The sequence below is a fragment of the Nothobranchius furzeri genome, chromosome 14 (assembly GCF_043380555.1).
Source record: "Nothobranchius furzeri strain GRZ-AD chromosome 14, NfurGRZ-RIMD1, whole genome shotgun sequence".
NCBI classification, from domain to species: Eukaryota; Metazoa; Chordata; class Actinopteri; order Cyprinodontiformes; family Nothobranchiidae; genus Nothobranchius; species Nothobranchius furzeri.
This window is the reverse complement of record NC_091754.1, coordinates 24,278,362-24,294,262: the sequence shown is the minus strand read 5'-3', so window position 1 is coordinate 24,294,262 and position 15,901 is coordinate 24,278,362. Positions and strand designations below refer to the sequence as shown.

Sequence of the window (15,901 nt, the reverse complement as noted above, 5' to 3'; positions counted from 1 at the left end):
TTGACAAACAGGAAATACAATCAACATTGATAACTTTGTGGGACAATCTTTTTAACAGTTGATAGGCTGTTAATGCTCAAATAGACCTTCTGTAGGTGAATGAAAATTGAGAGTGATATGATGTGATTATGGATGCGTGTGGGTGCCAAGTGTAGTGAGAATTGAACATGAGATGAGATGAATGCATGTGTGCATCTGATTTTGCTTCAGGAAGAAACAGGTGTCTGAGTGAAGTGAGGGTTTGAATAAACTTAGGTTTAGTGGAAAAGATGCATCAAAACGCTATCTGTCGTGTTTTGCCTCACCGAAAATCGGACCCTCTGTTGGACCCGGGACGTCACCTTAGGATGTTTCATCCACGTCACCTTGGCTGGCAAAGAAGACAAAGATGCACTGCGACCCGGTCCAGAGTTGTCCCTCGGTACACGTTGATGGTAAAGCGTTTTGTCGACGCGCTTTCTTAAGTTAATTCACTCAGAAATCAAAAGACTCGGTAATGAGTCTGCGTTAGAAGTTGCGATTCAGCTATTCTGCCTGGCGTGGCAGAAACAGCGTGAGAGGAGGGGGGGGGATTGAGCCCATGGGCTCCGTTCCCCGTTAGCGGTTGTTCACAAGTCCTCTCTCTCTCGTGGCCCAACACGAACTGAATCATAAGACTGAAAACTTACCAAAAAACCTCTCTTCTCAAAGCAAAAACATGTGCGTCATCAAATGTGTCTGGATTTTACTGTGGGAAGGTGTGTGTGGATGTTTGTGTGCTTGAGTGTGAAGGTCAGTACCAAACATTCAACATTATCTACTTAAGTGTGGATTCATTAATCCATTATAATTACCCCAAAGCATAAGAACCATTCATTTGATTAAACACATTTATAATGAGCAAAATGATAATGGTTATTTTAACATTAAAATCAAGAAAAAGAAGTTTAAACTTTATGTTTTGACTTGGTCTGGGTACAACTCATGTAAACACATCTTCTGGTAGACTGCAGGTGGCAGATGTTATGGTTTCCTCCCAGACTCGCTGGCGTTCAGGTCTTAATCTGTGGGTGAAAGTTCTCAGCGACCCAGCTTTGACACAGCTGAGTCCAACACCACCTTTGTGATAGAAAACCCATATTTCCTCACGTTACATACCCCCCGTTACATACCCCCCCTTTTTGTGACGACATGGTGGTCAAGCACAGGCCACCTGCCGTTACAAACACAATAACGTGATGTACTCGTGAAGGTAGACATCCCAGATGAAGGCAGGAACGATGAAGCGTCACCACAGGTCTCGTGTAGAAGGGAGTCTATCCTGATCAGATGATTAAGGCCAAAACTATTGCAATCATTGTAAAGTAATCCACTTAGGAAATCTTGAAAGCAGAGCTATTTCAATAGCAGTTAATTTTCATCAGCAATAATGCAAAGGTATTCAAAGGATAAGCAGCTCGTGTGTCACACGGAGCTGGGCAGGTGATGTATTCCCCAGGCGTAGTCCAGGCGAAGTCCGGCGCAGACCTCGACCCATCTCGAACCACGACCGAAGCCCCATGCGACAGGAAACCAGTTGAAGGATGGTGAAGACGACCCCTCTGATGGAATGTAGTCCATACGAGCTCGGAGAAGGAGACAAAGTGAGACAGCCCACACGATAGATAGCATTTGATGCAAAACAAAGAAATCAATCAAAACCTATCTATGGGTGCCTCTGGGAAAATGTGGGTGCCTTTTGTGAATTATCTAAAGAAGAAATGTACTGCACCCTGTTCTACGTGTCATGTAAAAACGTGATGCAGGGAAAACACAAATAAAAGAAAGTAAATCCTAACTGATATGTGAAACTCAGCAGGCTGCATTAATTAAAGGCATATATATAAAAGAAATAATCATGAAAATGAAGGGCAAATTGGCTTGTGGCCCTTTAAGGGAAATAGTAACAAAATAAAATTAACTTTGTAATCAAATATAATCATGCTACACAAAGCACTAATAAAAAGATAGAGATGTAAATCAGTTCTAAAAATGTAAATCAGTAGGTTAGTAATCCCTAAAGATGTGAGTTAGTAACAGGACCCTGGCTGGAGGCAGGTAACCTGAAAAAAAAAAACCCAAAGGATATCACATTTGTTAAAAATTCATCCCACAACGAGAGAATTTGTAACGGTCCACCAGTCAGTGGAAAAGAATCCGGTCGGAATAGAGTCGGTCAGAATAGAGTTTTGAATCTGGTATTGCGGACCCACAGAGACACGAGTTTGGACGTATCTGTCGGAGCAGGCTCATAAGCGATTTGGTTATCAAACTGTTTGTATCTTGTGTTACGAACCCACAGGGAAACTTGTTTGAATTTACCTGAGGGTCCCGTTTGGAACTGGAGCGAAGCTGATGGTTTAGCTGTTAAATCAGAACCTGATTTTACCTGCTCAAAGTTGGGTTGCAGCTTAACGGAGGCGACTTTGTTGTGATCAGAAATGGTAGTGAACTGGAAATGCGAAAATGATGCTCGCAAAGCGGGAGGAGGCTCCCCACCCCCCTTTTGTTTCTCAAACGTATGCCGTGTCTGTGAGACAGGAGAAGCATAACAAAGAACAGTTCTTAAGCTCTTAAAAGCGCTATTACCAAGAAGATGCACATTGTCACCTGAATCGTGCTGAAAGAGTAGGTGTTCAGATGTCCAAAGACCCGGAGGTGTTGGACTTGGAGGTTCTGAAAAGGAGTGATCCAAGGATGGTTGTGTCACGGGTGTCAAAGCAAACCTAGCTACGTTTAGAATCAGATACAGACATGACACTAGCTGTAGGAACATGGTCTGTCCTGAAAACTGAAGCCAAGATTACTTTATTCCCAAGAATGATGGAGGTTCCCACACTGAATCAGAAAAACCCGGTTTAACCAGAGTATTTACAGACTGACTAGAACTCCGCCCCGTAGAAGGTGCAGCACCTAACTCCGGGTCGGAGGTCAATGTTGTCAGCTGAACTGGTGGAAGGTCAGTGTCGAGTTCTGCAATGACCCGCCCGCTCGGAGGAGGCGTTCCCCCGAACCGGTTGAAGTCCGCAACGGAAAACTCAGAGCCACTCAGCACCCCCCCTTTGTCAGGAGGGGCCCCGAGCAGAGCATCACTGCACGCACCTACACCTCCCGGGCCGGGTTGCCTTCCCGAGCCCGTGAGAGAGGTGTGCGCAGCAACCACCGAGCCACCCTTAATATCGCCACTGACCACAGGACTGCTGGAAACCGCAGGGTTTTCTGCGTCGTCGTGGTCACCTGTAAGAGAAATCACAGGAAAGAGATCACAGAGGCCCAAGACTAAGTCACACCCCTGTGAAAGGAGAAAAGAATTGGCCACCGTATTAGCAGAGGTCACAAACTGAAAAGTGACAAGGTCATTCACATAAAGGTCAAGATGTCCGGGCACAAACCCCCCAAATGGCCTGGTAGCTCCGTCCGGAGACCACAAGCGTTTCACGGGGGCTGACGTTTCCATCACGCCCCGATAAAGAAGCTGGTTTGTGCATGAAGCGGACTGACGAGTAAAACGGACCTCTGACTGAAGCGGTGGATCACAGCCTGAAGATTGCACACCCATGCTGGAGAGATGTTCAGCCTTTAACATGGATGACAGAGGAGAAGCATTAGGAACCAAAGGGTTAAGCACAACCTGTTTGTCAGAGAGGTTAACCATAGGCTCAAGAGATTTATTCAGCTTAAAAGCAGCAGAGAAAGTGTTGTTTATTTCAAACCTTGATGTTGATGGTGGGTTTTTGACCCCCTGGAAGAAACAAAGGTAAAGAAAAAGCGTTATGACTGTAAACAGCATGCTGCTCGAATTCACGACATGAAGTGCAGACCAGAACCACCTCCGACCCAGTGCAGCTGGCACCGAACCGCAGCCACTAGTCCCCACTGTTCCCGACCGGCGGCACCCGCCTAAAACGGGCCCGTTCGGGCGGGCGGAGGGACCAGCGATGCTCGGCCGGTGAATTTCCTGCGTCTTGGCATGTTCTGGAAGCAGAACGTCAGAGAACCTTACATCAGGTGTAACAGTGCAAGAAAGATTTTGTCGTGTCTCGTCCATCTCCCATTAAGTTCAGAGCAACTCGCGTTTCTACCTTCTGAGCCGACGTAAAACTCCGGGCAGATTCCTTAATATGTCTCACACAACAAGGACTGTCCGTAGCCTACTTAACTTTATGACACAGGGTAAAACAAGGAATTGTTGATAGAGAAATGAATACACACTACTTCACAAGATGGAAGAAAAAGGCATGGAACCGAGCAACGGAGGCTGTGAAAGCCGACCCGTTCACCGGTCCAAAATAAAAATAATAAAAAAAATAACAAACCCTACGCTGCCGTGTTGGTATCAGACGGACAAACGTAGCAAAATGTAGATTCTACACACCGTAGCGATTTACAAGAATCACCGCCAATGCGGGTTTTGTGAGGACACAGACTGACTGTGCCAGAAATGATGACAATTTAACGGGACGCGTGCCCTATTTGTCTAACTGTGGCGCTAGCTTAGCTCCCCGGCCAGGCCTAGCGTTCTTTGTCTGTAGCGGCCAGACTGAAATTTCCCCGATTAACAAGTAGGCATCTCGCTCCACTTTTAATACGGACTTTAAAAAAAACGTACGCAATCTGAATGCAGTAACGCGTAACGGCTGTGCCTCGCTTTACGACGTTTACCGTGCAATCAAGCAACAGTAGGTGCCTACGGGCATTCCGTTTAGATTCGGCTTCTATAAGTCGCTCATGCAATGGAGATATTTTCCACAATAGCTCGCCCACAGTGTCAACACACTGAGACGAAAGGTGTCCGAGAATTTAGTCTCGGTTCTGAGGTCGGAGAATTTAGTGAGCGGAACAATTTCCGGTTAAGTTCAAAATAAGACATCAAAGTGAAACACAGAGAAAAGCGTTGTTTGTAGCTTTTAGATGTAAGAAATCAGACATATCGCAGATATAGAAGACTGGCTGGCTCGCCATTAAATGTAGCGTTATGGATTTATGCTCTTTTATGAAAGAGGAACCATGCTACGTATTAATTCGGAATATTAATTTTAATAAATCAATAACCAAATTTTATATTGTTCAGAAGACTCAAAGGTTGTTTTCATCCATAAACTGCCGATAATATCTGAGTGTCTGTGTTTCAGTTCAATGAGGAAACCAGTTTGACGTTTAAAAGTTTTAATTCTTCAAATTAAACTAATGATTTTGAAATTGACAAACAGGAAATACAATCAACATTGATAACTTTGTGGGACAATCTTTTTAACAGTTGATAGGCTGTTAATGCTCAAATAGACCTTCTGTAGGTGAATGAAGATTGAGAGTGATATGATGTGATTATGGATGCGTGTGGGTGCCAAGTGTAGTGAGAATTGAACATGAGATGAGATGAATGCATGTGTGCATCTGATTTTGCTTCAGGAAGAAACAGGTGTCTGAGTGAAGTGATGGTTTGAATAAACTTAGGTTTAGTGGAAAAGATGCATCAAAACGCTATCTGTCGTGTTTTGCCTCACCGAAAATCGGACCCTCTGTTGGACCCGGGACGTCACCTTAGGATGTTTCATCCACGTCACCTTGGCTGGCAAAGAAGACAAAGATGCACTGCGACCCGGTCCAGAGTTGTCCCTCGGTACACGTTGATGGTAAAGCGTTTTGTCGACGCGCTTTCTTAAGTTAATTCACTCAGAAATCAAAAGACTCGGTAATGAGTCTGCGTTAGAAGTTGCGATTCAGCTATTCTGCCTGGCGTGGCAGAAACAGCGTGAGAGGAGGGGGGGGGATTGAGCCCATGGGCTCCGTTCCCCGTTAGCGGTTGTTCACAAGTCCTCTCTCTCTCGTGGCCCAACACGAACTGAATCATAAGACTGAAAACTTACCAAAAAACCTCTCTTCTCAAAGCAAAAACATGTGCGTCATCAAATGTGTCTGGATTTTACTGTGGGAAGGTGTGTGTGGATGTTTGTGTGCTTGAGTGTGAAGGTCAGTACCAAACATTCAACATTATCTACTTAAGTGTGGATTCATTAATCCATTATAATTACCCCAAAGCATAAGAACCATTCATTTGATTAAACACATTTATAATGAGCAAAATGATAATGGTTATTTTAACATTAAAATCAAGAAAAAGAAGTTTAAACTTTATGTTTTGACTTGGTCTGGGTACAACTCATGTAAACACATCTTCTGGTAGACTGCAGGTGGCAGATGTTATGGTTTCCTCCCAGACTCGCTGGCGTTCAGGTCTTAATCTGTGGGTGAAAGTTCTCAGCGACCCAGCTTTGACACAGCTGAGTCCAACACCACCTTTGTGATAGAAAACCCATATTTCCTCACGTTACATTTATTATTTTGTTTGCCCAAGCAGTGGCTCTAGGTGCTGTTTTTGTATTGGTTATTGCACTATTAGTAGGGTAACAAACAAACAAAAACCCTCGTTTCATTTAATTTTAAATTTTCTTTATCTGCCTATTTTTTTTTTTTTTTTTTATTTTAGCCTTTAAAAATGTAAATGTTACTACCATTTTCCAGTGCCAATTTGGAGGACTGTTTAACGCACCTTTGTCTGAATAAAAGCGCATTCAATCAATAATGTGTTTTTAATGAGGCGGATCGGGGCGGCGCGGGTTGTAAAAATAGACCTAGTGATGCGGAGCGGTTTGGTGCAGGTCAGACGTTATCAAATCTGCGGTACCCGCGGGTTGAAAAGAACCCTAACCCGCACATCACTACATGGTCCCTTTGGGTCAGGTCATGTCCAATAACATTGCCTATTATAGCTGTGCAGACTACACAAAGAGCCAACTAGCTCAGTGGCCTAGTGGTTTGAGTGTCCGACCTGAGACTGGGAGATTGTGGGTTCAAATCCACGGTTGGGTCAAACCAAAGACGTTAAAAAGGGGACCCAATGCCTCCCTGCTTGATGCTCAGCTTTAAGGGGTTTGACCAAATAGTTCCCAAGTACAGCTGTGTCTACAGCTCACCGCTCCCCAAGGGGATAGGTCAAATGCGGAGAACAACTTTCATCAGTGTGTGACAACTAAATGGGACTTTAACTTAACTTTCAATGTGTCCCATTCACAAAACATTGAAAGGAAAGATCATCTGAGTCACCTAACAGAGAGGTTGCTGGCTGTAGAAAGAACTGGCTTGAAAAGTTGCTGTTTCAGACACTGCAGTGCTTGGAAGGTTGACCCTTGGGAAGTGCTGTCAGATAATGCTTTTAGCAGCACTCTTTAGACGGCCCCTTCAGCTAAAATTTTACCAGCACTGTGCACAAAATAACATTTTAGTGAAGATGTTTTTTAGTTTAAGAGTAAATGTGCCTCAAAATAAGTTGTACAATTGAGTTTCTTAACTCTAAACATACATGAGGAGCTGATTCATTATATTTAAGCCCAGATTCCTGAACTCTTAGCTTAACATTTCGAACAACTAAGATTATTTTCACTTGACAAGATAGTTAGTTGTTTTATGTAGTCACATTTACGAAGATCCATATGTAGAAACCTAAAATAATTGTTGCATTCTGTCTCTTAGTTGCAGGTGCACTTGAAGGATGGAGTTTGTAGTTTCTTTGTTTCTTTTTCACATATTTAATATTAAATAGCTTTTATCCTACATTAGTCAAGCATCTGTCACATGGCAGAACTCCTTCAGGCTTGTGTTATGTGTGGAGATAAAGAGAACGTTTTTGGTTTCATTGTTTGTTAATCTCAGTTTTGTCCTTACTTGTTTCTCAAGAGAATAAAAAATAATTTTAAACAAAAACTGCATTTTTTTAATGCAACCACTAAACCATGCTTGGACAAACATAGCGTGGACTCAGTCACACCTCAATAACAGAAAACAAGTTCAGCGTCAGTTGACAACCAGATGTCTAAATGTTACAAACACTGAAGCACCAGCACAGTTTGCCCCTACCGCCACGTGCACTCAGGCATTGGGTGCAGCTAAAGGTCAAACTGTTTTGTTTTTTAATAACGCTGCAATCAATACAGCCCAGGTGTTTCTGAAATACCACGCGTTCTCATTCCTCTGCCCAGTGTGACCAATTTTCTAATGGTTCATAATGGATTGAATCTACAAAGGATCTATACGAGTGCCAATCTGAAAATGTCGTCATTTGCGTTGTTAAGCTGAAACAGAAAAGGGAGGAACAGTGATGTGGGGAAGTACGACTGGTGAGAAAGAGTATGAATGAAATAAAACCAATTTAAAAGGTTCTAGGATTTAGGGTTAATATGAACATATTAATGCTAACACAAATTTAAGAAAAATACTAGAATAAAAGACAATTGCACTCCTCTTAAGATTGAGTATTCTTTTTTTTTTCTTCAGAAACATTTGAATAAGGCAGAAGGCCTGTTTAATAAAGATCTTCTATTATCCTGATTGCTCGTTTGACTGTGAGCCATGGGCCACATGCTTCATTTGCACAGATTCTGTGTAAAAGCAGGATTTGTGCTACCAGTTCTCAAAAGGGCCCAAAGAAATTCAGAGCACCTGCTTTTTGTAAAAGAAAGAAAACGGTCTATTCCACAGAAACCACGGTTTTGTCCCAGGTTTAGCATTCCAGGAATTTCCTGCAGGATGTGCTCTGCTCACCACATCCTGCACCCTGCTTGTGTGGTGTTTTCATTGTAAACATTGGATCAAAATGTATAGATTCATTATTATATACAGCTACAAATATTAAAGGAACTGGAAATGAGTAATTAGTTTAATCAGCATTTTTATTTTTAAATATAGCAACAGGTTTAGGAGTAAAACATAAAAGCCAGATGTGGCTGTAAAAGTCTATCACGTTTATGTTTGTTAAACAGGTTTATCTTTAAGGCCTGTGTTCAAACCGTGAGCTGAGTCCTAATCCAGCTTTATGAGCTGGGTTTGGTTATCTTGTATCGTGCAGGTGTTCCAGAACGAGGGGGTTAAACCGTTAGGCTCCATCACCTTACCCTCATAGTCTGTTTTTACAGTTAAAGGATGAGTCATGCTGAGTGTAACAACTCTGCTGTTTGCACCTTCTGCACCTCTTCACAGCTAATAAAACGATAAAACATCTCTGAGTTTGCAGAGTTTAAACAAATTTCTTTATCACAGCTGTTTTATTCTGCATATTTCAGACATGAATCATCTTTACCTTCAACTGTCAACAAGCACAATGCAACGCTAGAGCTAACCGGCTGGGATCCGGATCTGAATGGCCTTTATCAGTGTGAGGCCTCTAACGACTATGGAGCACAGAAAACGTTCCTCTACGTGCACTTGTCTTCAGGTGAGGATTCAGCTCTGATGGAGTTTGTGAAAAATGTGCTTTTGATGTTCGTTTTGATTATGATTTTAGAATTGTATAAATTTGAATAATGATTTTTTTTGTCCCCAACTTCCCTTTAAAGAGATCTGCATAAATAATAATTAAAAGAATTGGACGTGATTTGCATCAACAAATGTACCCGAGGGAGTATTTTGCTTGTTTAACTGAAGAAACTTAGAAAATTGAAATATCTTGCAAAAGTTTATTTATTCTAGTAAAAGCAAAAGGGTCTTAAAACCAAGTACTAATGCTATTTAAAATCCTTCTTTTACTGATTTCATGTTTTAAATTTGGGTTTTTTATAAGCTGTAAGCCATAATCCAAATGATAACAAATAAAGGCTAGAAATTTCTGGCTTTGCATGCAGCAAGTCAATTTCATATATTAGTTTCACCTTTTAGAATCAGAATCAGAAAGAATTTTATTGCCAGCGCTCCAGCGATCCAGAGCATAGGAACTTGACTCCACAGTACAGCCTGACCAAGATTACATACACACATATAGACAGGACAGATACAGGCAGACCGCAAGAGCAGCCATACGGCGCTCATTTCAGTAGATGAAGAGGGGATTACATGAGGAGAGTTCGGGGAGGGAGAAAAAGGCATTAACAGAGCTACACCGGCAGGGTGTAGCTCTACTATGCAAAAAAAAACCACCCAACATATAAGCACGAACGGCACAGTTCACAACATGAGACCCGGTAGGTAGGGGGGAGGGGCTGGGACCCTGGTTTCCTCAGCGGGAGCAGCCTGTGTGGCGCTCGGCCAACTGTATCCACAGGTGGGAGGGAGGTCACGGGAAAGCACAGAGCACAGTGAGTGTCTCCAACTTGATGACCTCACTAGGCAGAGACCACAATCTGAAGGCGGGGGGGGGGGGGGGGGGGGGGGGGGTTTCACAGCATTTGTCTGCATTCCTTCCATCGTGGGAGTTTTTGCACACAACTCCAAGGCTGCTTATGGCATCAGATTGGATAAGAAGACTTTGTTTGGGTCAGGCAGAGATAATTTTCCTCTCTGCCTTAAAGTCTGTATTTATCATTAAAATCCTCCAGTGAAGCCAATTCGGTGATTAAACGTCTCCACACCGTCTGGTTACCCTCTCCGAGATGACATCCAATTTGCGCACTGACACCGGTAACGCAGCTAAGACATTGTCCAGCTAGCGATTCACCTCGAGTAACGTCCCAGTCTGTGAGGTCTCCGCCCGGACGGTGCCGTCCATGGATGTGGGTTGCCCTCCAATCTCTCCCATCATCCCAATTTTACGGAAAACCAGATATCCTCCCACTCCAATCAGATAATAAGTTGTATCATTGAAGTAAATGAAATTTTGCACCATTTTCTAATATTGTAGAGTTTCATCTGTGTTCTGATGAGCTTCAAAAAGCCACAGTTGCTTTTCTTTGCAGGCAAGCAACAAGTAATAATAGAATAAGCTAAACATCAGTAATCTGGAGGACCACAGACATAACCTCGAAAGAAGGGATTGAATTTAAGCCTAAACACCTCATTGGAAGCTCAAAAGGTGGAATGTTTCAACAAAAACCCACCCTGAAATGTTAGTCTTTGTTGAAACTATAGGTGTTGTCAGGAATTCAGCTTTTCTGTTCATCCCGTATAATCTTGTTTTCACAAAACGAACCTGCATCTGTGTAGATTTAGTCAAACTCACCTGATTCTGCTAAATGAACAAATTTAGGACATTCTAACGTTTTATTTATTTATTTATTTATTTATTTATTTATTTATTTATTCATGCATTTGATCGATTAATCAAACATCTGATGTATTTTCCTGTGATGTTTATTAAGTATCAGGAGGCAGCCAGGCTGGTTGGATCCTATTTGGTCTTCTTTTGGCCTTAACTATAAGTGCTGCAGCATTTTTGTTCTTCAGAAACCATACAAAAAGTCCAAGGTAACACATATACAAGTCACACGACATTTGTGCAGTATACATTTCTGCAGCTAATTTGACATGTTTTGTCCCCTTTTTCTTGTCAAAGTTTCAGAAGACGGGAAGCGTCACGTGATACACCACTAGAACAAAACGAGCCCATTAGACAAAGTGGAGAAAGTTCCTAGCCTCATATTTGGACCTTTTAAAATGGTAAATCCATTTTAAATATGTTTGCTTTAATTGCTTTGTGTGTCTTTTTGATTTAATCGGTTTATTCAGTAGCACACTGCATGAAACTACTGTTATTTCATGTAGTGCATCGATGAGTTTAAATGTACTAATAATGTGTTTTAGCTGAATGTGTAAAACTTCTCTGTTTGGGGTTTGTTTCAGAAACAGCATCCTCAGCTGTTGAACCAACAGAAACGACAGCAGGTGTTGTGCTTGATTTTAGAGCTTCTGGTGTGTTGAAAGTGTGATAAGCAGCTGCAGACCTTGCTTGTCCTTATCGCACACATGGCGTCAGTTAACATCCTGTTTGATAAGGAAATAGAGATGGCTTTGTGTTTGTTTGACTACCTCTGTTGGTGACTGAAGATTTTTTATTTATTGGTTCCCCAGCACAAATAATAAGCTCATCACGCTGATCTCTGAAGGACAGATTCAGTTTTGTATATTTTGTGAAGCATGTCCCGGTAGCTGGTTTGACTTGATCCCTTGTTTTTACCATTAACTGATTTTCCAATAACTGTTGCTTTTGCAAAGGCTTACATCATAACTCGGTCACTCTAGTCAAAGAATTGTCGACTAGCAGGGCCTAAACCACGCTCAAGTCAAGCCATGATGGTGGAATGATCTGTTCTTCAGGGCGTCTCCTACTCTCTTCTAGAGATTTAATCTAAATCCCACATTGAGTTTCTGACCCCTTCTGCAGTCTGTCATTGTCACACAACTGTTATTTCATCTAACCCTGCCTCCACCCACAGACCCAGTAGTTCAAACAAAGACAAAATAAGCAGAGCGTTTTTTCAGAGTAGCACGCTTCTCCTACCCATTTTATTAGGAAAGGCAAGGCAGCTTTATTTGTATAGCACCTTACAACGGTATAAAACCGACCAATTTTTTTTCACAGAAATGAAAACATTAAAAACAATGCACAACATACAAATGCATAAAAAGTAAAGCTTAAGAACTAACACTAAAAAGAATCTCATGCTGAGTTAAACGCCAAATCATAAAAATAGGTTTTCAAAAGAGATTTCAAACCAGTGAAGAAGCCGACCTAATGCTATCAGGACTCACAGTCCATCTTAACGACCTACCAATACTACACTTCCCTTTCCCCGCTGTCTCTGTGCCCTACGACACTGTTTCACCACAGCCACCACTGTCTCCAAGCACCACCACCACCACCCCCCCCCCCCCCACCCCCCCACCACCCCCCCGCTCACACACACACACACACAGCCCCTGATTGCACTTATTGTTTTCAGTTGGCCCAAACCAGAGCTACTAGAAAACAGGATTACCCACAGATGAGTTTCCTTCTTTTCCCAATGGAAAATATTGCAAAGCAAAAGTTTAAGAAGACAAAAACAAGCACTAGCAGACACTCAAGGCCCTTCGGTGCAGATTCAAGTCCAATAGTGCTCCTTTATTACCTCCTTCTAAACCACTGTAAACAAAAAGCATCTGACAAAAACATTGGGTGGGGAAACCTATAGGGACTCAAGAATTTCCCGTTAGACAGGATCCAGAAGCATTATACAACTGTAAATATCCTGTATTTATACAGCGCCATCTAGAGTCGTACAATTTGTATGGAGACACAGCAGCTGAGAGGATTGCGCCTATCTCCTGCTCAAGTTTCCACTCAAAGGAAATTCCCCTGCAGTTCCAATAATGTAAACACACCTGGTATAACCATAGCAGCCTTGGGGCGAATGACGGATGTGAGGCTGCCACACACTAGTTCTTTCTGCAAGGCAGGTGACGTTTTTCCAAGGAAACTATGGCAGGCTGAGTGAGGCATGAACCTGGTTATGAAGCAGGCCCTTGACTTCTCATCCACCTTAGCCTCATTTTAAAGTTGGGACGTGATGCCCGTGGGTGCAGGGTTCAATGAGAGTAAAAACAAATCTTACTTTAGTGAGGAAGTCCACAGTTCTGATAAGATGGGTGGCAAATATTCCTGGGATGGAGAAGTTTTAAACAGTGGATGGTTAGTACTTCTACAGATGTAGCTGGAAATCTCAGGAGCTAGTTTACCGCAACAAACAGGTAACAGAACCAGAGATCTGGATTCCTAAATACTCGACCAGGAAATGAGAGGGTGAGTTTTAGTTAAGCCTGCTCTTGGAAAGGTCCTGCCCAATTGAGAAACTGCATGGAACAGGAAATACCCTTCGAACTGAGACCTAATCTGTAAACCTACAGATGGGAAACATCAAAATTTAACTATTCCATGTTCTGAGTTCAATTTCTGCTGTGAAAACCCTAAAATGTTCCCAAAAAAATACACTGAGATAACAGAATTCAAATAAGCTATTGTTTAAAACGTTCACGTGGCTGCTCGCCTTTATTCATAAAGGAAAACCTGACAATTTCTTCAACAAACAATAAAATTACTCTAATAATCTGCATTTGGATGAAAGCATGATGGATGACATCATGAAGATAGGAGGACACAATGACTGCAACTTTTCATGAAAGTTATGTATTTTTCTCAAACAGCAATTAGCTAGTTAATATTGCATAAAAACATCAGAAATACATAGCTATATTTTTATAAACACTATATATTTTTACACTAATTTTAACCATTAAATTAGTTTGTCAAATGTATAAAATCAGGTGATTATTTCAAATTAAAGTAAAAGTTGCTAAAGATGTTTAAACCAAACATTCATTTATATGTTTTTTGGCTGCATGTTTTTCTTTACAGTTAAGGTGTTCAAAGATTTCTCACATAAATAATCAAAAATGTCGAGTGAAGTTTGTTTTAAGGACCGATTGGTCATTTTGATTAATCTGAAATCTAACATGATGTTAAAGGGATTTCATTAAGGTTTTTTACATTTTTTATTCTGTCATCCCATATTTTTAAACCTCTTTTTGTTTAGTGCTAATATGTTTAATTCATTTTCTGACTGTCACATGAAATTATTTTTCATGCTGTGTTTACTCACTTACTGCTTTATTTAATTGAAGGCATTTTCACATTCTCATTTGTGTGGTCTCATGTTACGTGTGAAGGAAAATATGCCGGAATCATTCATGTGTTCATATTTGGTTCTACTTTGAATTATTCCACTCATCATGTAAAGTTGATTCTAAAACATAAACCAGCAACAACCCTGTTATTAGAGTAGCTACTGACTGACTGACAACATGTTATGACCCAATCATCATCAGCAAAGGAAAGAAATGAAGCAAAATAATAAGGATTTGCTGCTAAAAGCTGCTGCCTGAAAACTCTGACCAGGAAGCTCAACTTTTATGTAAAATCATCATTATTATATTAACTGTCATTGTAAATACAGTTATTGTTACAATAACGTCACTATACGTTAGAAATGGTAATATTGTAGGTTTGTGATGGTTTTGATAATGATTGTCACAGTGTTGTTGTCTTTAAAGTGAGACTCTGGATAATAGATTTTACCTGATGGCACCATCTAGTGGCTGACAAATGTATTGCACCAAGCCTTGGTTTTCACTTCTGTATTTATGGTCGAAAGCAGTGCCACTCATTCATGATTGCGCTCCTCTAGCTGACAAACAGAGATGCTCGTGTTATGGGTTGTATTCATGTATTTATATTTTAAAGACTTACTTGTCCATGAGAATGGTCGCCAACTCTGCATCAGCCGAGATTCGTCCCTAAACGCTCGAGCACGGTCTGTGATTAATGCCTGTACGTAATCGGTAGCCTATTGGTAGCTATTGGTTAGTGCTGATCGGCGTTCAGTTGATATTGCATTGAGTTCTATGGGACAAGGCGCGGGATTAGCCAAAACAAAAAGTACTGCTTACATTTTATCATACCACATGATAAAACAATCACATGTATGGATTTTTTTTTCAATCATGCATAATTCTTGAAAGGGGAAAACTCCATATTGCAGCTATAAGAAATGCATTATTTAAATAGAAGGTTTTGGGTATCACCATAAATTAAAGGAGTAGGTTTTTTTCTACATCTGTGTTTAGGACCTCCAAGTATTTTTGTAGAAATACTACTGGTTGAGGGGACCGGTGGAGCCAGTATTCGTCAGGCTTCACATTTGTCAGTGCGCCGCAGGACAGCTGTGGTTGTCGTTGTAGAACCCTAAGAAGGCAGTTTACAAACACATAAAGGCAACTTACCGTTTTCTTCTATTTTTAACTCAATCCAAAATCTTTAAACTATTCCTGGACCAATAAGGTCTACTTTTGTCAGTGTGTGGTCATCGAAAGAGTGCTTGGGTAGAAATGCTTGAATAAAAGTACTTCTTAAAAAAGAAGAAAAGTGCAGATTTAGAATGAAGAACTGAATATTCTGTTAAAATGTTACTGTTATTTCATGACTTTATTGTCATATCTAACCTTTGTATGCCGTCTGTGCTTTAGTCTGTTTTAGCTGTTTTGTTTGGATTTTTTTATACAAAATAAAAGAAACTAACTGACCCTC

At 41.2% G+C, this 15,901-nt stretch overlaps 1 protein-coding gene across 4 annotated transcripts in view; it reads left to right on the top strand.

Moving 5' to 3' along the window:
• LOC107372939 (poliovirus receptor homolog) overlaps positions 1-15,897 on the top strand; it is a 47,424-nt gene extending 31,527 nt beyond the window's left edge. For 2 of the 4 annotated variants that reach the window (XM_054746852.2, XM_054746849.2), the window contains exons 5-8: positions 9,135-9,286; positions 11,142-11,247; positions 11,336-11,439; positions 11,623-15,897. In XM_054746852.2, coding sequence (XP_054602827.1) covers positions 9,135-9,286; positions 11,142-11,247; positions 11,336-11,414 — 337 coding nt within the window. In that variant the 3' untranslated portion in view covers positions 11,415-11,439; positions 11,623-15,897. Of the gene's footprint in view, positions 1-9,134; positions 9,287-11,141; positions 11,248-11,335; positions 11,440-11,622 lie in introns of those variants that run through there. The other 2 variants (XM_054746851.2, XR_011516195.1) reach the window with 2 other exon arrangements.
• The last annotated feature ends 4 nt before the right edge of the window (positions 15,898-15,901 follow it).